Source organism: Crocodylus siamensis, chromosome 4, assembly GCF_052110815.1.
Source record: "Crocodylus siamensis isolate JL-2025a chromosome 4, ASM5211081v1, whole genome shotgun sequence".
Taxonomy (NCBI): domain Eukaryota; kingdom Metazoa; phylum Chordata; order Crocodylia; family Crocodylidae; genus Crocodylus; species Crocodylus siamensis.
The window spans coordinates 204,658,958-204,677,031 of NC_143398.1; the positions used below are offsets into that span (position 1 = coordinate 204,658,958).

Below are 18,074 nucleotides of genomic sequence, written 5' to 3' on the forward strand. Positions count from 1 at the left end.
TTCTCCTTTAAAAAAAAAAATCCTGTTGCATCCCTTGTTTTACTGTGGGAATCCTCAGGAGAACTAATGGGATTATGACAGAACAAATGACAGATCCTGAGCAACTGAGATACTGAGAAACATTTTGTTTAACTGTGGCCCGCCTACGAAAGCAGGTAAAGACGCGATGGAATCTAATGCCAGATCCACAATAATGCATTAGATCCCATCACTCCTTATTGCCAGTGCAAAGGGAACTCCTACAGCTTGAAGCCCCCTCAGTTGAGGGGCTTACAGCTGCAAAGGCACCCCATGCACCCCCAAGCCTGACAGCTGTGATCCCCAGGCCCAAGGGTTTCATGCACCCCTGGGGCAGCCGCACCCCCCTGGCTGCTGGGACCCAGCTAGTTGCTACCAAGCTTTAGTTTACATGTGTAGCAGGCTCTCCAGGCTCTCCCCTGCAGCTGGGAGCCCCCTCAATTGACAGGATGACAAGGATGTACCATGCCCAGCCAGGAATCCAGCAATTGAGGGGACTTTTGGCCCCAGCAGCATGGGGACCCAGACAGTCCCACAGCTGCAGACACTGGGTGCCAGGACCTGGAGTCGACAGATGCTGGGGCTAAGATTCCCTTCAGCTGCAGGACTCCCAGCCTTGGCTGGTCATGGTGCACCCCTGCAGTTGACAGAGCTCTTAGCTGGGGGGGGCACAAATTAAAGCTCAGTAACAATCATCTATAAAGTCAGAACACATTTTCGGTCTAATGTTACAGTCAGTTGGAGTTTTATGTCATGATAGCATGTGTAGCTGGTCTTAAGGTAATTGTGCAATTAAGCAGTTAATTGTGTGATATCTGTAATGTGTAGAGAGAGCCTGTTTAAAAATAAATGGGAGTGATTCTCTGTTGCCATGAACCTTGTATAGTCATTTGCATTCATGTTGAAAGGACAAAAAAATGCCATCTCTCTCACAGCAGTCTCTTGCATCTATTCTGCATTCTGTTAGCACAGGTGTAATGATTACAGTGCCTTATGGGTGAACTGGTAGGTCTGAGCCCCAATACCAAAGGAATAATCATGAATTATTTTCTTTATATAACTACAGAACTTTTCTAGTCCAGTGTATCTGTATTCTTCTAAAGCCTTCCCTTTCAAAGTATATGCACAAAATAGTGGAAACTGATGGATGCCCTGCACGACACAAGCATGTGGGATGACAAAGAAAAACAGTAGTTTCCAAGAACCTTCCAAAGTGGGTAGGTGACATCACATCTGCCAGAAATGGTCTTCTCTCCTTTTTTGACTCCCCAGATGAAACATTACTGGGTGTGGGGGAGGACAGTTTATTTGCTTTTTGTTTGCTATGCCATTTGTTTCAATTACTGAAGGTAAAGGAAACAAAGTACTCCTTGCACTTGGTCATTTCTAGCTTTTATATTCCTAAATTAGAAAATTAGTTCTAGTCGCTCATACAGAAGCTTATAGGAAGCTAGTGCATAACGGGTCACTGCCCAAAGTTATGTTGGTCAAGGAGTTTCTTTCTGTACAATCAGATTAATTTCTGTTTTACTGTCTGTTCCACTGGAAGATGAGCCCAATTTCATATTTCTAGTGAAAAGCCCATGTGAGGGTGCTATTACAGGTTACCTTTAAAACATTTTAGCCAACATGAACTTAGGACAGTTTCAGAGCAGTCAAAGGTTAAGGCTTAATGCCATCTCTGACCTGCATAACTGTGACTTGTCACTAGAGGGCTAGCAAGCAGTGCTGTGGCCAAACTCAATTCATTCCCTGTCTGGTGGGAGAGGAGAAGGGAAGATGGCGCATAGAAATGAAAAAAAAAAAAATTAAGACTCCCTCATATGTTAGTGCAGGGGTTTTCAATCTTTTTTAAAAGGACTGTACCCCTTCCGGTGGCGGTGGCCAGCAGGGGCTGACACATGGCAGTGGCAGGTGATGGATGGCAGCCTGCATCCAGCTGGCTGGGTGGCACCTGGCAGCCCACAGAGGGGAAGCGCTGCTCTTCCCCCAAGCCCTTCTCCTGGGAGATGGCGGCAGGGGGTGGTGGTGCTCCATCCCCGCCCGCCCACGCGTACCCCCTAGCACCTTTCCACTTACCCCTGTGTACAATTCACAACCCCTGTATTAGTGAATTGTGGGTAGCAGTACAGAACTGGGCCTTGGGGAGCCCCCTAGCCAAGCCCAGCCAGATGGCCCCACACCAGCCTGTTCCAATAAGCCCTCTGGCACTGCCCTCTCCGGGGAAGGCTGGGTGCTGGAATCAGGTTGGGGCAGGGGAGTCTGGCAGGCTGAGGGGAGAAAAACATGCTTCCCTCAGCCACTGTACTTCAGCCACAGTGGTTTTGTGCTCCACACAGAGCTGCCAGCTGGTGAGGCCCTGGAGCCGCAAGAGGGTGAGAAGGGGTAGACTGGAAGCTGTGCATCGTGGGATTCTGGAAGTCTGCAAACTGATCACTAGATCTCCAGGGAACTGACTAACAATACCTTATCTCAACCTGGCTAGAATGGCTAGAAGACAGCCCCACCGTTAGACGGTTTCTAGGATGACTCACCCTTAGACGGTTTTTAGGATGAGTTAACACCCTTTAATGGGTAAATACTCCTGTTTTAAGTGCCTTTATGACAGTTTAAAGGTAACCTATAACATCGCCCTAACATTTCACTGTGGTTGTTATTCCATGTTAATACTACCTTCCATGCCTTCTACTTTCCTATAGTGGTCTCATAGTCTCAATAATTTATGACGAATAAGTAAGAAAAGACTCAAACCCTTCTTTTTATCACTAAGATACAAAGAGCCTATTACATCTGCTTCCAGAGAGGATCTGCCACGTAATGAAAAAGCCATCTAAAGCACTCCTAAACAAGCAAATATGTTGCATTTAATAAATGGTACAGGGGCTGCGGCCACTAATTCTGGCAGCAGCATTTCAGCTAGGCCCCCTAGCATAAGTACTGCTCTGTCAGTAGAAGTATAGGCAACCCCCGCTTAACGTTCTTAATTGGTTCCTGAAAAACTGAGCATTAAGCAAAATAAGCGTTAAGTGAAACTGAAAGTATTTGATGACCAGAGATGGCTACCGCAATTGTTTTTAATCACCCAAGATGGTGCCCACAAGCATTATAGTGAAACTCCCTGAGCGCTAAGTGAAATCAGGTATCAATTTAAAATAAGCATTATAGGTAAATAGCGCTAAGTGAAACAGTGTTAAGCAGGGGTTGCCTGTACGTTTTCTGTCACCAGAGTGATATCAGCTGCACTATACAAAGCTGCACCCTCACTGGGGTTTTTGCCAACATAAGCAGAGCTCCAAACCATGGACAAGGACAGGGAAGAAAAAATTATACTAAACTGAGGGAGAGCAATTGACACGTGCCCTACCTAGCACCCTACTCATTCTTATTCTTTAGAAGCTCAAGTGTAAGGCTGCAAATAGACCTCGCATTGGTCCCAGGAGAACGCATTTTGTCCCAGGATCCAACAGACATACGAGTCTAGTTTCCTGCTTCAATTCCCTCTGAAGTATGTGCTTAAGCTTTTACCTATGATGCAGCTGTGTGTGTTTATAAGATTACCATGGGGCATTCCAAGACAAGCCAGCCAGGCTGTGTGCTCTTGCTGACCACCTACTGATAGAGAAACAGCAGCAATGCAGCTTGGAAGGGCTCTGTGTGTGTGTGTGTGTGGTAGAGCACCAGTGGGGTGCTTGCCACTTAGGGAAGTTGCAAGCTCTGGGGTGAGCCTGTTGGCTGAGCAGCAGGGGAAACGCACCCCCAGCAACCGTTTTAAGGGGGAAGGCATGTGTCAAAGCACTCCTGGTGCTCTGCCACTTTCAGAACTGGGCCAGGCAGCAAACAGGTGCAGCTCAGGCCTGACAAGCAGCCATCTTAAGTCTCAGGCCAGCAGGGCTGGCAGCAGCAGTTGCTGCCTGGTGCTGAGGGAAGCAAGATCTCATGAAGGAGCTGCTGCTCCAAGAACAACTTGGAGGTCAGGGAGAGGCTACAGGGAAGGAGAAGGCCTCCTGGCCCTGGGCATGACCTAAAACTGCACCCTGCTGGGGAAGTGCGGCCTGCTGGGGCTCTTTGTGGTGTCAGAGCCCCCAGGAAATGCCAGGCCGGCTACCTCTCCGGTGAAAGGCAAGGAGGGGCACCTTAACCCAGCCCACACCTTCGGGTGGGTTATTTATCATCAGAGGCAGTAGAGGGCCAGGCACGCCCTGGTATGCCACTTAAGCCCATGTGGGGTGCAAGGCCCTGGAGAGCAGATAGTGGGGCCAAGCTTGACTGCAGTCGCCTAAGCCCAGGTAGGGGTGGTTAGTGCTGTATACATATGCTCAAGATAAGAGGGCATTCAATGGGCAGCTTCCCACCTAATTCAAACCATAATCATTTAACAACAAGGTGTGGCAGGCGTGAGAGGCAGGGGGGAGACTAGCACTGTGGCTAGTCAGGGAGTTCCTACTTCGCCACAGTGTGCTCGCTACACCTGTTTTGATCCGAGTCAAACCCTGGAACAATCAGGCTCGTGTCCAATGAGACATCTATTTACAGTCTATGAGCAATGAAGAGAAAGAGTACAGTTGAAATTTACTACTGTGAAATGCGACTTTGAAGAAACCTTCTATTCCTTTCCATGAGCTCCATCTGAGGGTACTGAAGGCACTGGCCGACATCATTGCAGAGCCACTGGCGGGAATATTTGAACGCTCGTGGCGCACGGGTCAAGTCCCGGAGGACTGGAAAAGGGCCAATGTGGTTCCCATTTTCAAGAAGGGGAGGAAGGAGGACCCGGGCAACTATAGGCCAGTTAGTCTCACCTCCATCCTTGGCAAAGTCTTTGAAAAAATTATCAAGGCTCACATTTGTGAGAGCCCAGCAGGGCAAGTTATGCTGAGGGGAAACCAGCATGGGTTCGTGGCAGGCAGATCGTGCCTGACCAATCTAGTCTCTTTTTATGAGGTTACAAAACGCCTCGACGCAGGAAGAGGGGTGGATGTCGTATACTTGGACTTCAGGAAGGCCTTTGATACAGTATCCCACCCCATACTGGTGAACAAGTTAAGGGGCTGTGACTTGGATGACTGCACAGTCCGGTGGGTGGAGAATTGGCTGGAGGGTCGCACCCAGAGAGTCGTGGTGGATGGGTCGGTTTCGACCTGGAAGGGTGTGGGCAGTGGGGTCCCGCAGGGCTCGGTCCTTGGACCGATACTCTTTAATGTCTTCATCAGCGACTTGAATGAGGGAGTGAAATGTACTCTGTCCAAGTTTGCAGATGACACTAAGCTATGGGGTGAAGTGGACACGCCGGAGGGCAGGGAACAGCTGCAAGCAGACCTGGACAGGTTAGACAAGTGGGCAGAAAACAACAGAATGCAGTTCAACAAGGAGAAATGCAAAGTGCTGCATCTAGGGAGGAAAAATGTCCAGCACACCTACAGCCTAGGAAATGACCTGCTGGGTGGCACTGAAGTGGAAAGGGATCTTGGAGTCCTAGTGGACTCCAAGATGAACATGAGTCGGCAGTGTGACGAAACCATCAGAAAAGCCAATGGCACTTTATCGTGCATCAGCAGATGCATGACAAATAGGTCCAAGGAGGTGATACTTCCCCTCTATCGGGCACTGGTCAGACCGCAGCTGGAGTACTGCGTGCAATTCTGGGCGCCGCACTTCACGAAGGATGCGGATAATCTGGAGAGGGTCCAGAGAAGGGCCACTCGTATGGTTAAGGGCCAAGCCCTACGAGGAGAGACTAGAGAAACTGGATCTTTTCAGCCTCCGCAAGAGAAGGTTGAGAGGCGACCTGGTGGCTGCCTATAAGTTCATCAGGGGGGCACAGAAGGGAATTGGTGAGTATTTATTCACCAAGGCCCCCCCGGGGGTTACAAGAAATAATGGCCACAAGCTAGAAGAGAGCAGATTTAGATTGGATATTAGGAGGAACTTCTTCACAGTTCGAGTGGCCAAGGTCTGGAACGGGCTCCCAAGGGAGGTGGTGCTCTCCCCTACCCTGGGGGTCTTCAAGCGAAGGCTAGATGTGTATCTAGCTGGGGTAATGTAGGCCCAGCACTCTTTCCTGCTTATGCAGGGGGTCAGACTCGATGATCTATTGAGGTCCCTTCCGACCCTAGCATCTATGAATCTATGAATTGCTTACCCAACCTCAGCCTTTTACATCTTGTTAAAAGTGTACACTGTGCAAGCAATATTGTTTCAGTCAGAAGAAAGCTCTGAAGTAAAGCAAGGAATTCTAAGTTGTAAAAAGTTGCACAACAAAAAATAAAGATACACGGGCAACAATCAATTAAATCCATTTCCCTGTCCTTGCACTCAAGAACAAAAGCCAATGATTGAATGTGGTGATACAAATATAATTCTCATTTGTTGCAGCACTTCAGCCTAGTGGACACAATCCAAAGATTCTTCTGAGAGTCCATATTGGGACTCAAACATACATTATAACTGATAGTTAGTTATGTGCTCATAACATGAAAACTAGTGTGATAAGTTTTTGTTTTTTTCTGTGAAGCCTAAGAAACAAAATAAGCAGCACTCATTATGCCAAGCCTCAGAATTAAATAAATTAAACACCTTACCAGATTCCACTGGGTTCACGGCAGGTTTTTCTGTTTAAGTCAATTTTGTCAGGCAATATCTTAATTGTTTTCTTAATGCTTATAACAGGCCGAGCCCTTATTTTGGGTAGCATTGAAGGGATGAAGGGAAGAGATAAAAAGAGTTACAATTAATAAAATAAGTCATGTTACTCATTCAATTTATAAAAGCCTTTTATGCTCTTGCAGATTTACTGTGAAGACACCGAATACCCTATATCACATTACCCTAAAAAAAACTCACATTGCCCTGAAAAAAATTACTGCATTTGATGTTCAGTATGGTTAGAAACAAAACATATTCTAAACAAGATAAACAAGCCTGACCAAAAATAAATAAATAAATAAATAAATAAATAAAAGATGACGTGATTACTATTGTTAAGATAATTTTATATTCACAGGAGTCAGGAAATTCAAAGCAAAAATTCTCAAAAGCAATTGTAATTCAGCTCCAATGAGGAAACAGTAGGTACCAGAAATCATTTAGATTAACATACATCAAGTTTAATGTGCAAAGGAGACAAAGTTATGTTTGCTGTGGAAAACTTGTTTTTCCACTGTGTGACCATTACTTGTATAGCATTACAGCCATAAAAGTCATATTGGCATATTTTTTTCTTTTTTTAATTAATTATAAGAATGGGGTTTTTACTACTGACTCTAGCAATACCACTGCTGGTAAATTTGTCCTAAAAGTCGACTTAAGTACTCCTTATTGTAATGGAGTACTCCTTTTTGTAATGGGAGGCTTCCACGGGCTCACGTCTTTTACACCACAGCAACTTAAATACTCTTGTGTTTACCTTCTGGCTTATATAGACTTCCGTGCCACCTTCATCACCATAATATTAAGCACCTTTTAGTACACCATGAAACTGTATGACAACCTGTCACGTGTGGTTTATTCTCCCATCCTCTCATCAGAGGAAGAACTGTATGTGCAGTGCAGTGCAGTGCAGTGCAGTGTTCTGTTTTTTAAAGTTTTTCTGGAGGGGAAGATTTCTCTTCAGTTCCCATGGGAGTTTTTCCAGTCTCAGACTGGCCTCCCAGAAAGCTCCATCTCCTATAGAGATGAGCTTTACCTTTATGGTAAAGTTTCACTATGCCTAAGGACAAGAGTTGTCGAGCATGGCCTTCATCTTGGAGCTTTTGACACCCATTTAGCTATGCTGAACCCTAACCATGGAGAGCCCTGAAGATAGCACCACAACTCTGAATCTGAAATGGGTTTATGGTCCCGATCAAATCCTCCTCTTCCTGCTTATTGTCAGTAATGCTGTATGCCGAGGGGAACTATATTAACACCAGATCTGCTCATGGTCAAAGCCTGTGTTCAATACAAAGCATTAGTAGCTAAAATACAGGCTTGAGGTAGCCGTAAGAGGCCCAAATAGTTCCCTTAGCCCCACTACTACAACCTATGGGCAGCATATGCCCCACACCTATGGCACTCAGCTGAAAGATTGCAGGGGAAATAGATTATTGTTATTTGCACTATGGAAGTACCTAGAGGCCCAAGTCAGTATATTGTGATACAGGCCTACCCAGCTGTCAGCTCAAAGGATGGTGGAAAAAAGTTTGTAACATAACACTGATTGTTATAACACTTGAGATAACAGAAGCTTTTACAATAGGAAAAGACAGACTAGAACCAAATTAATATCCAAACAAAACAGGTATGTTAATGCTACCCAAGGGTTAGATCAAAATTATCACTGCTGAACAAACTCAGAATGGGGTCACACTAACAGAATTAGCCTATGAGAAATTGGGCCTAATTAAGAGACAAGACAACCAAGAAGTGGGTTATTCGGCCCACCTGTAGGTTTCCTTAAAGGAGAAACAGAAGTGGTTGGCACAGATGAGATGCTAGCAAAACTTGTACAGTCTACATCTGCCAGTACATTACAGCAAGGAGCTGCAGAGAGTAAATGAGTTCAAATGCCTCAGTTAAGAGATGACAGATTTGGGGTCGTGGATTCACCAACTCTCTCATTCACCCCCAATCTATTTACATCTTGGTATGAAGGGGGCTGAGTTCAGCCCTTGCTCTAATCATTCAAATAGCTGAAACAGAGTTTTGAACCTCAGGATTAAAATATGCATTACAATCCTCAGCAAATACACTGGTCTCTTCAAAGCAGAGTGTTAAAAAATAAAATCAACACAGATTTAGTAAAATACTATATACCTACCTGTAAACAGATACAGAATCTGAAAGTGACCCAACAGCAATATCAGGATAGGAATTTCTATCAAGATCCATATTTCCAGCAATAGAATAACCAAAGAACTGAATGTTATTTTTTTCACCATCGAGAATCTAAAAACAAACAGATGGTCAAGAATGAAGTGTTTAAGAATCTTAAAAAGGATATATGAAATGTTTCATACTCAAAAACTAAAAATATCGAGGCATTCTGAGACTACTTCATTTAGGTAAGACACCTCAAAGGAGAGAAACTTTTACTAAAGTAAAAAAGATGCCTGGGCTCTAATCAACAGCTCTTCGGTATTAGCAGATCCCTTATGAAATAGAGCTTATGTAATCCAGTGGCCCCTTCCCCACTTCCTAGGAATGATAATGAACTCTACATCAACTTCCTCGGTAGAAGGGCTCAGTGTTAAAATTAACCACTCCTGATCTTCTCTGCCAACATACCCTTTGTACAACCCCAAAGAGCTTTCTTATATACCTCTTTTTCACTGGTAGAAGTGGGAGGGAAGTAGATATTTGTGGTCCTAACATGCCAGGGTAACTTCTTATGCTTAACACCAATTCAAGGTTGAGCACATGATCTTAATTACCTGTGTTGCTTTTGTATTTATTCCATTCTTAGATCCATGATATATATATACCTTGCCTGAACCATCATAGGGTGCCCCTACTGCAATATCTGTTGAAAAGAAATTACGGTATTCAGAAGAATCTTTGAATGGTTACATCCATGATAGCATGAGCTCCTCAGAGCCTGGTTTTAAGCAAAAATGGGCATACGCTTATTTCAAGGCCTGCTTTCTCACCTGGGAATCCATCCTGATTAACGTCACCAATATTTTCAACAGCAAGACCAAACATAGAATCAGTAGTTCCATTAAGGCGAACTGGCTTCACGCCTTCCCAATTGCCGTTCTGATTAATGTAGATATACACAGCACCACCAATATCTTCATCTCTCTCGAAGTATTGTGGGGCTCCAACAACAATATCTTGCCAGCTTAAAATAAAACGCAATAATTTTAAAAGAGTTATGAAAAAGTAACTGGAAATGCCCATCAATTTAAATTATATTAAGCCCATAGTCTTTAAGTCAGTTGGTCTGACAAAGAGGTAGCAAAGGTTGTTAAAAAGTACTTTAAATGGGTACAGTAATAAGAATGAACCTAAGGGCATTCATTAAAGTGACACATTAGTTTCAGATTTTTTCCCCCTTCTCTGATATATAACGAATGCTCAAGAGTGTTTCTTTATGTATCAAAAATAATTTTTCCTGCTTTTTTGTGCTTTATTCATTTTCTAAACTTAGTTGCCCATAAGTGATTAGTAGGGGAAAAAAGTCTAACACCCTCCAGTTAACAAGGAAAGCTTCCCCAGACTACTCCAAGATCCTCAGCAAGTCCTCCACAAAGCTGGAGAACATGGAACTTGCCATTCCTAGTATTCCTAGAGTCAAAACCAAGCAGAAAAAACACCCAAAAACAAAATAAACTCAGCAAGTCTTCCTTACATACCATAAAGGAGAAGGAGAAAAAAATATATATACCTTCCCTTTTTTTCAGTATCTTCAAGTCACTCTTTTAAAAACACACTGGCTACCTATACACATGCTCATTTGCATTCTGATTAGAACACATTGGAGAAAACTTGATTAATCGAGCTTGCTCCACGTTCTAATTAGAATGCTTAAGCTTAAGCACTGCCACGTACTAAGCTCTCACGTGTTTTATAATGACTGCAAGGGCCATATCTAAACTTCATCGAATGACCTTTAGATAAAGTGTCTTGAGGCCATTTTAATGGAGGCTTAATAAATGTGACAGTAAGCCATTTTAATTAGAGTAGCTGTCTGGAAACCACTGTAATTAAAACACCCTCCTTCCTGTCCCAACCACTCCCCCACAGAGCACAAGTTTAGGCAGCTATTTTACCCAGAAGACACTATAGCAATGCAAAAATCAGAACTTAGTAGGAAAAAAAAAAACCTCACCCATCCTTATTGAGATCCACAACTGCAACATCATAGCCAAACGAAGAGGCTAGCCCTTCTCCTTCAAATATATGCACAAGTGAAAGCGCTCTCTGAATACTAGGATCTTTTCCTAGCAAAACAACTGCCCCACTGTGGTTGGCTCGTGGTGCACCAGACACAAAAGTTATCTCCTCCTGAGACACAATACCTTTGCCAGAGTCCAAAGAAAAACCTAGAACAAAAAGTGAACACACAAAAGTAAGGTTTTTTCCATCACTAAATATGAAAAGTACATGTGCATACTATATTAAAGTGGTTTTTAGTAGTGGTACTGCAACCAAATTTAGCAAATATCCACAGTGTAAGCTAGTCACTCCAGTAGCTTTTAGATCAACTGGAAAAAAAAAAAAACAGTTTAAGAGTGCACAAGTGTAAATATAAAATGCTATGAGGCTTATATCTGTGCTCTTGCTAGAGATATAAAGGGCCTGAAGAAAACATTTTTCTTATATAAATCCACCATAAGCGTGCTTACTCAATGAAATCTGACGTTGTCTGTACATGTATGTATTAAACGTATTGTATATACAGACACAAATCTCTACCTCTTACTGTCTATATAGTATCAATTTTATTGACCATGCAACTGTACCTTTCAGATACATCATATATGCTTATGGCAGCCATTTAAAAAGATCAAGTAAAACTTTACCACTTTAATATAGCTTAAGTATTTATTTTAACACAGGATGAATAGTACTTATAAAGTTTTATACACACACATAAACATACATACATACAAAGCATTCTCAGTCATATACATGCAAAGTATACTGCACAAGCACAGTGTCTTATATTAATGATGTTACACAGTATTTGAGAATCTGTAGTGGTGAAATTAGCAGTATTAACCTGAATATGTTTGTAAATGACATACTTAAGTGAATAAAGCCCTAAAATGTCAAGTATCAAACCTAAATTTTAAAAAAGGGGTTTGAGTTGTTTCACATACTTTAAATATGATTATTGCATATATTGGAACATGGCATGAATTTGTGCTAAAGTTTTCACTAGCCAGTGTCACAAATTCATAGGAAAAAAAGTCTAGATTAGGAGAGAAGCACAAAAATACTAAATATGAAGCTGCCCTTTTTATCCTCCTGTAAGCCTTCACCACTGCCATTCCAATTCTCAATTACAAAAAATCACTGCAAGACAGAGTTTCAGATAAACTTGGTAAGAAGGCCCCAGGATGCATTAAGAATTATACTGCAGGTTAATTTGTCTTAAATGCATCTTACTTGCCAAGTTATCCTTCATCTGAATCCCTGCCATCACATGCCTCTATCGAAGTGCATTTGAAATGGGGAAAAAAGTGTGTCTAAGTTTACACAGATGTTTAAAAAAAAAAACAAAAGAAAAAAAAGCTATGATTGAGACCATATATTGTCACCTCAAGAGGTCACAAACCTAGGTAGCTATTCATCATCACATCCACTGATTTGTCCACCCTTATATTGGGAGGTAGTGTTTTGTATACAAACTGATCAGGATCAGTATCAGAAACACTTGTCAAAAACAGAAGACCTGTAAATATATATGGAAGGAAGAGATCAAAGAAGAATAAAAATATGGTAGTTAAGCAGCAAAGCAACTGCAGAATCATGCAGGCTTATTCAATAACCTAGGGCATAGAAACTGCCAATAAATGCCAATAAAAGGGAAAACCAACTGAATTTGAAAGATGCAATCAAGAAAAATCATTTTAGAATGACAAATCCACCAGTTAAATTTACATCCTAGAATGTAAATGCAGTATTACGTTTGATATGAAATCTGTGCTGATGAACAGGAAGACCAAATACTAAATCACCACACTTTATTTAAAGTCTTATTCTCTGCACAGTGATCTAAAAACTCCTCCCACGGCATCCTTTCCTCAATCCAAAAGACCTCTCAGATCCTTAGTTTTGCTATCAATTTGTCTCTCTACCATCAGTAATTGTTGTCACTGCACCTATTCATTCTGATCTTATTCCAACTGAACAAAGGCCTTGTGGATCATTGTATTCATTCTGTATCTGCAGTTTATGGTCTATATCCTCTTTAAAAAGTCTCATGCTCACTTTGCAGACGAGGTTCTTTGGGTAAATGCGATGTATTTTATTAGACCAACTAAATAGTTGGAAAAAAAATCTCTCTCTAAGTTGGCTCTAACTCTGGGGAGCCCTCACTTTTGTAAGTGTTCCCATACGCAACGCCAAGAATTAAAACTCTCTTTTTCCATCACCAGCACTTAACCTTCTAGGTTCATTCTGAGTGCATCAAACAGCAGTATTTTTTAACTTCTAAAGTGCTAGTGTAGAGATACCAAATGACTTCGCACTTTTCTCTTAAGACTATTCAGCTTTTCAGAGATTCAGCTCAGCTTTATTCTTCACCAGGTTATCCTGTTGGTTTGCAGTCCCATCTATCCATTGACTTAGGAACAATGGTCTGTCTTCACAAATAGGTTTAAATAGGAAAGTTTTCTTTTACTATTTGTCATGAAAAAAAAAAAATCACACTATAGCAGTTTCAAGCTACATTAATGTTTAAAACCGTTAAAAGCATATTTACCATGTTGTACTTGAATTACTTAGCACTGCCAGACTACAAATAGTCTTAGGACAGTGGTTCTCAACCCTTTGAGATTCAAGGCATCCCCCAAGAAGTGTCAGTTCTTAACTTGTATTTCTGACTACAGAAAAACAAACAGAAATTCTTCTCCTGCAAAGAAAGAACTCAGAAAGACTACAACAGGGTCAGAATTTTTGACACTGAATTTCTATTTGAAATCTCTGGGTTTATCTTGCGAGTGTTGGCACACCTAACAGTACTAATCTTGCATGGTGCTCCATGGCACCCTTGAAAGGCTCTCATAGCACCCCAGGTTTTCAGAGCACCCTGGTTGAGAACCATTGTCTGGCAGCTGGCTACAGTTTTTATGTTGTACGGATGAATACAATATGAGGCCTTCGCAATCATGTCCAGAAACTCAAGTTTTACCAGAACTCCCAACGCTACATGGCCAAGTGCTATGGATCTATAGATAGTACTTATTATTGGAGAGCGATTATAAATCACACCCCGATAATTTGAAGTCCCTTGTCAAAGCTCTTAAATGTCTCATCACATTGCAGCTCTTAGAGATACCTTAAGAGTATCATCTTACACTTCAAAAGGCCCATAAATGTAGAGGAGGATGTGAATGACCAAGAACGGGCTGAATTTTACACAGTCCATAAATTATTTGCTTTCTACTCATATTTTCTATTATCGTACCAGATTTGGATAGTGAGTATTTAAGAAGTCTCAAGAGTTTTATCACGTGTGCTTAATCCTACCTAAATAACTGTTAGCTGGAACAGGAACAAGACTCTCATCTCGGGAGGCCTCATCACCAACTTCATAAGGCCCATCATCAAAGATACCCAGCTCATAAAATGTCTGGTTCTTTTGTTCTGCACGAACCACCCCTGAGGAAATGAAATGGTAAAATAAAAAATGAATGAATGACAAGGAGGAAAACAAATAAGAGAAATGGTCCCTGGTTGACATTAGCAACAGTGCTGTCAAGATTGTTGTTTGAACTGCCAAATGCCTAACATGTTTTGTGAAGTTACTTTAAAAAGGAATGAATTTGTAAATTCTAGCTGCCTTTTAAAGTCTCATGGTATTTTGTGCATCAAGGGAGTCATGATGATGCCATGCAATGATCTAGAAAATATGGTATAGTAATAAAACTGTCAACCAAACATGGAACAAACAGATTATGAACCCTCTTCATCCAGCATATAAAATGGCATTTTCCATTAAAGTCTTATGAGACGAATCTATAATACTAATCATAAAATTCTTATCAAATCAGTATGAAATGCTAAATGATACACCTGGGAAACATTTTGTTTTAAAAATAGTTGTGTCAAGTTCAATAAAAATGGGTGCTTCCCTTCTGACAGGCATATTTAACAATTTGGAAAGTGCAAAAATGGTTTTCCTCAATTTGAAAAAATACTCTTAAAACTGATATACCACCACAGCAGTTCTCTGCAATTAAGGCAAAGCAATCTCTGAACGCAATATTCTGTTTCAGCATGGTCAAATTTTCTCAACAGAAACAGATACGTGAAAGATTAAGTTTTCACAGAAGTACACCTTGTGCCCAAGCTTAACTCAAAAATTTTGCACGGTTCACATGAAAGACACAGGTGTATGAAGGAACAATTTATAGCAGGGGTCATATATCACACATTCTACAGGAGGGGGAGGACAGCATTTTCAGCTGTTGATGTGATGAACTGCAAGAGAAATTACTAAGAAGAGAGGCAGGACTGGCATTAGCAGCTTTTCCACAAAGACTGAACAAGACACATCTATTCATTTATTTTTCCAAGAGGTGCAGTATTTTCCAGGTATGGGCCAAGCCCTTAGTTTTTATTAAGTAGAACACTGAAGCTAGTGAAAATTTTACTTAAGTAAAGCCAGGATTTTCCCTTACTTTAAATACTTAAATTTTTGTTTGGTTTTCTTTTTTTCTTTTAATTGGCCTTTGGCCATTTTCTCATTACCTGTAGTATTGAGTTCAGGATAAATTAGTTTACAGAGGAACAAGTACACTGTGAGACCAAGTACGAAAAAGGCCTTAGCATACGTGTATGCATTTGAAAAACCATTGAAAAACAGAAAATAAAGCCCAACAGCTTTAAAAACAATGTATGCAACACTTTAAAATTTGCTCCAATGTGAACATCCATCCTTTAAAACAAGCACTGAATCCTACCATACAATTAGAATCAGTATATCTACTTCTGTTTTAACTTTAAACTTTTTAAAATTCTTCTAAGTTTGTAATGTACAAGTTTCGAGACAATTTAGCAGGTTATGAGAACAATTTACAAATCTTCGGGGTTGACACCAATGAGATATTTTCCTTAAAAACATCCTTTTTAACATCGAAGAAATTATTACTGGTGAAAAAATCTAGCAAGGCAGGGAGGAAATAGGGTCATACCTTTCCAATTATAAGTGCCTGGTGCACCAAATACAATATAATGATAGTCTCTGGTGAAAGTAGCAGCGACACCTTGCTGACATGAACCAAATTTCTCGTGGCCTCGCAATCGACCATCACAGAAACTCCACTCTCCACCATCCATATCATCCACAATTGTGAGATTTTGGCTCAACACATAGCACCTCCCAATGATATCACGAGTTTCCTGAAGAGTGTTCACGTATTGTCTTTTTTCATAGCGGTGTGCACATGTCTGCAAGAAGAACCAGGATATAATGGATAAGCAAAACATACTATAGCTTCTGTATGTCTTCTTGAAAATGGTCATTAAAAGTCAAATAATAAGCTATGTTCTCCCTTAGCCAAGGGGCTTGGGTACCTGTCCCCTATAGCAGGGTCTATCTTTCTAAACTTAGGAAGAACAGGCTCCCTATATGATATACAAGAAGGCTCGGGCACCAAGAAATGAGCTCTGGCCTCTCCACTTAGCAAAACACAATAAAAGTTTTCTTTGGATAGAGAAAAAGAGAAGCAGAGCTTGTGATTGTAGTCTCATGATCAGGACATTTTCCAAGGAGGATGAGGCCTGGATCCTAGTGCCTACTCAAATGACTGCTTATCATTTTATAACCAAAAGCCATTTAATATAAGATACATAAGTAGTCACTAGGCAAGTCCTCTAAACATTGACCTATTGCATAAAAAATAATAGCTTCACCACCAACACGTCTGGCATCATATCTAAGAGATGGGTCTAATGAGCTGACACACAGTGATGACAATCTTGTTTATGGAGGATCTCAGCAGGGCTTAGGCATGAGGCAGGTACTGCGTGACTCAGTACTATAAAGACTAAGGTGCTAAAGCCTTAATTTTTCATGTTATGATTCATCATATGGCAACCAATTTGGAGGAAGCAAAATCCAGGAAGCAACTCCACATGCTCCACATTGTCCAGATCTATAATTTGTCTACACCATTACCAGTTCCAGCTAGGATGACCACCACCTTGAGGCACTGCAAGCCAGATTAGGCTTCCCAAACCAGAAGAAGCAGAACTGCACTCCTGTAGTACTAGGCAGTGTTGTGCTATGTACACTGAGATCCTGTGGCTACTTCTTGAACTGGGATCAGTGGAGTAACATTTGTTTAGCAATGAAACAAGACTAAATTAACTGTCTGGCACTGTAGAAACCTACAAAGAGTGAGGATCAGATTTTCCAAATTTAGACCAAAGGTGCCATTTCAGGGACTTTTTGGGACACTGGAACAGTGCCTTGAAAACTCAGAACTGTCCCGGAAAACATGGGATGACTGCTTGATCCAGCTCCCATGAACTTCAGGCACCTCCAGAGCCAGGCAGAGCTCAGCAGAACTTCTGAAGATCACAGTTCTGTAATTCAGCATCTGTGGAGTTGGGCACAACTTAAGTGCCTACGTCTGCTGAGGATCTAGTCCACCTGCTTGCACTGTGCAGAACAGTGGAGTCATATCTTGTAACATCTGCATGTTGGGCAAGAGTGAAAGGCATACCACCTACCATACAGGCTGCACCACCACTCATACAGTTACTGGAAACTCTGCGTATGGCAGATCTCACATGTACATTTGCCATATTTCACTGGGATTTGTGGGAAGGGAATTGCTCTTCCCACACATTTCGCTCAGCAGACAGCTATTGTCTCCCTGCTCGTGGCCACGTGAAGTTGACCCTCTACTCAGGTTCTGAGGCATATCAGAACAAGTAATTACCTATTCTGGGAGTATTAACTCACTCCTGTATTTCCGTAAATAGCTTGCTGCCAATTTTGGAGGCAGTGAGGCTGGAAGAGTTCCCATGCAAGAGCACAGCCACAGTTGTAAGCACATACTTGTACCCAACATGTAGCTGGCACCACACTACTCTACAAAGTATATTTAGTAACAAGGACAATTATTTAGCTACAAAGATTTATGGTGTCATTCAGTGATAACTTATGAAACAACTAAACTACTCTGCACCATATAAAATAAAAAATGGTATGGCCTCATATCATGACTAGCATCGTTAATACAAGGTCTTATTACAAAGTTAATTCACTCCCCAACTCTGGCTCAAAGGCCAGTAAAACGTCCAGGGACATCTACTGCTTTGTAATCATAATAAACTCATACTCTCTCTCAGACGGAGATGTATACTAATACACAATAAATCCAAGAAAATGTGACCAC

General features: G+C 41.6%; 1 protein-coding gene across 2 annotated transcripts in view; it reads right to left on the reverse strand.

Moving 5' to 3' along the window:
* The window catches only part of ITGA6 (integrin subunit alpha 6), a 66,118-nt gene that overhangs the window by 18,658 nt on the left and 29,386 nt on the right, over positions 1–18,074 (reverse strand). For both annotated transcript variants that reach the window (XM_090045469.1, XM_090045471.1), the window contains exons 4-10: positions 15,861–16,116; positions 14,194–14,325; positions 10,826–11,039; positions 9,642–9,835; positions 9,426–9,514; positions 8,813–8,940; positions 6,597–6,692 (exon numbers count right to left, since the gene is read on the reverse strand). In XM_090045469.1, the coding sequence (XP_089901595.1) occupies positions 6,597–6,692; positions 8,813–8,940; positions 9,426–9,514; positions 9,642–9,835; positions 10,826–11,039; positions 14,194–14,325; positions 15,861–16,116 (1,109 nt within the window). The remainder of the gene's footprint in view (positions 1–6,596; positions 6,693–8,812; positions 8,941–9,425; positions 9,515–9,641; positions 9,836–10,825; positions 11,040–14,193; positions 14,326–15,860; positions 16,117–18,074) is intronic.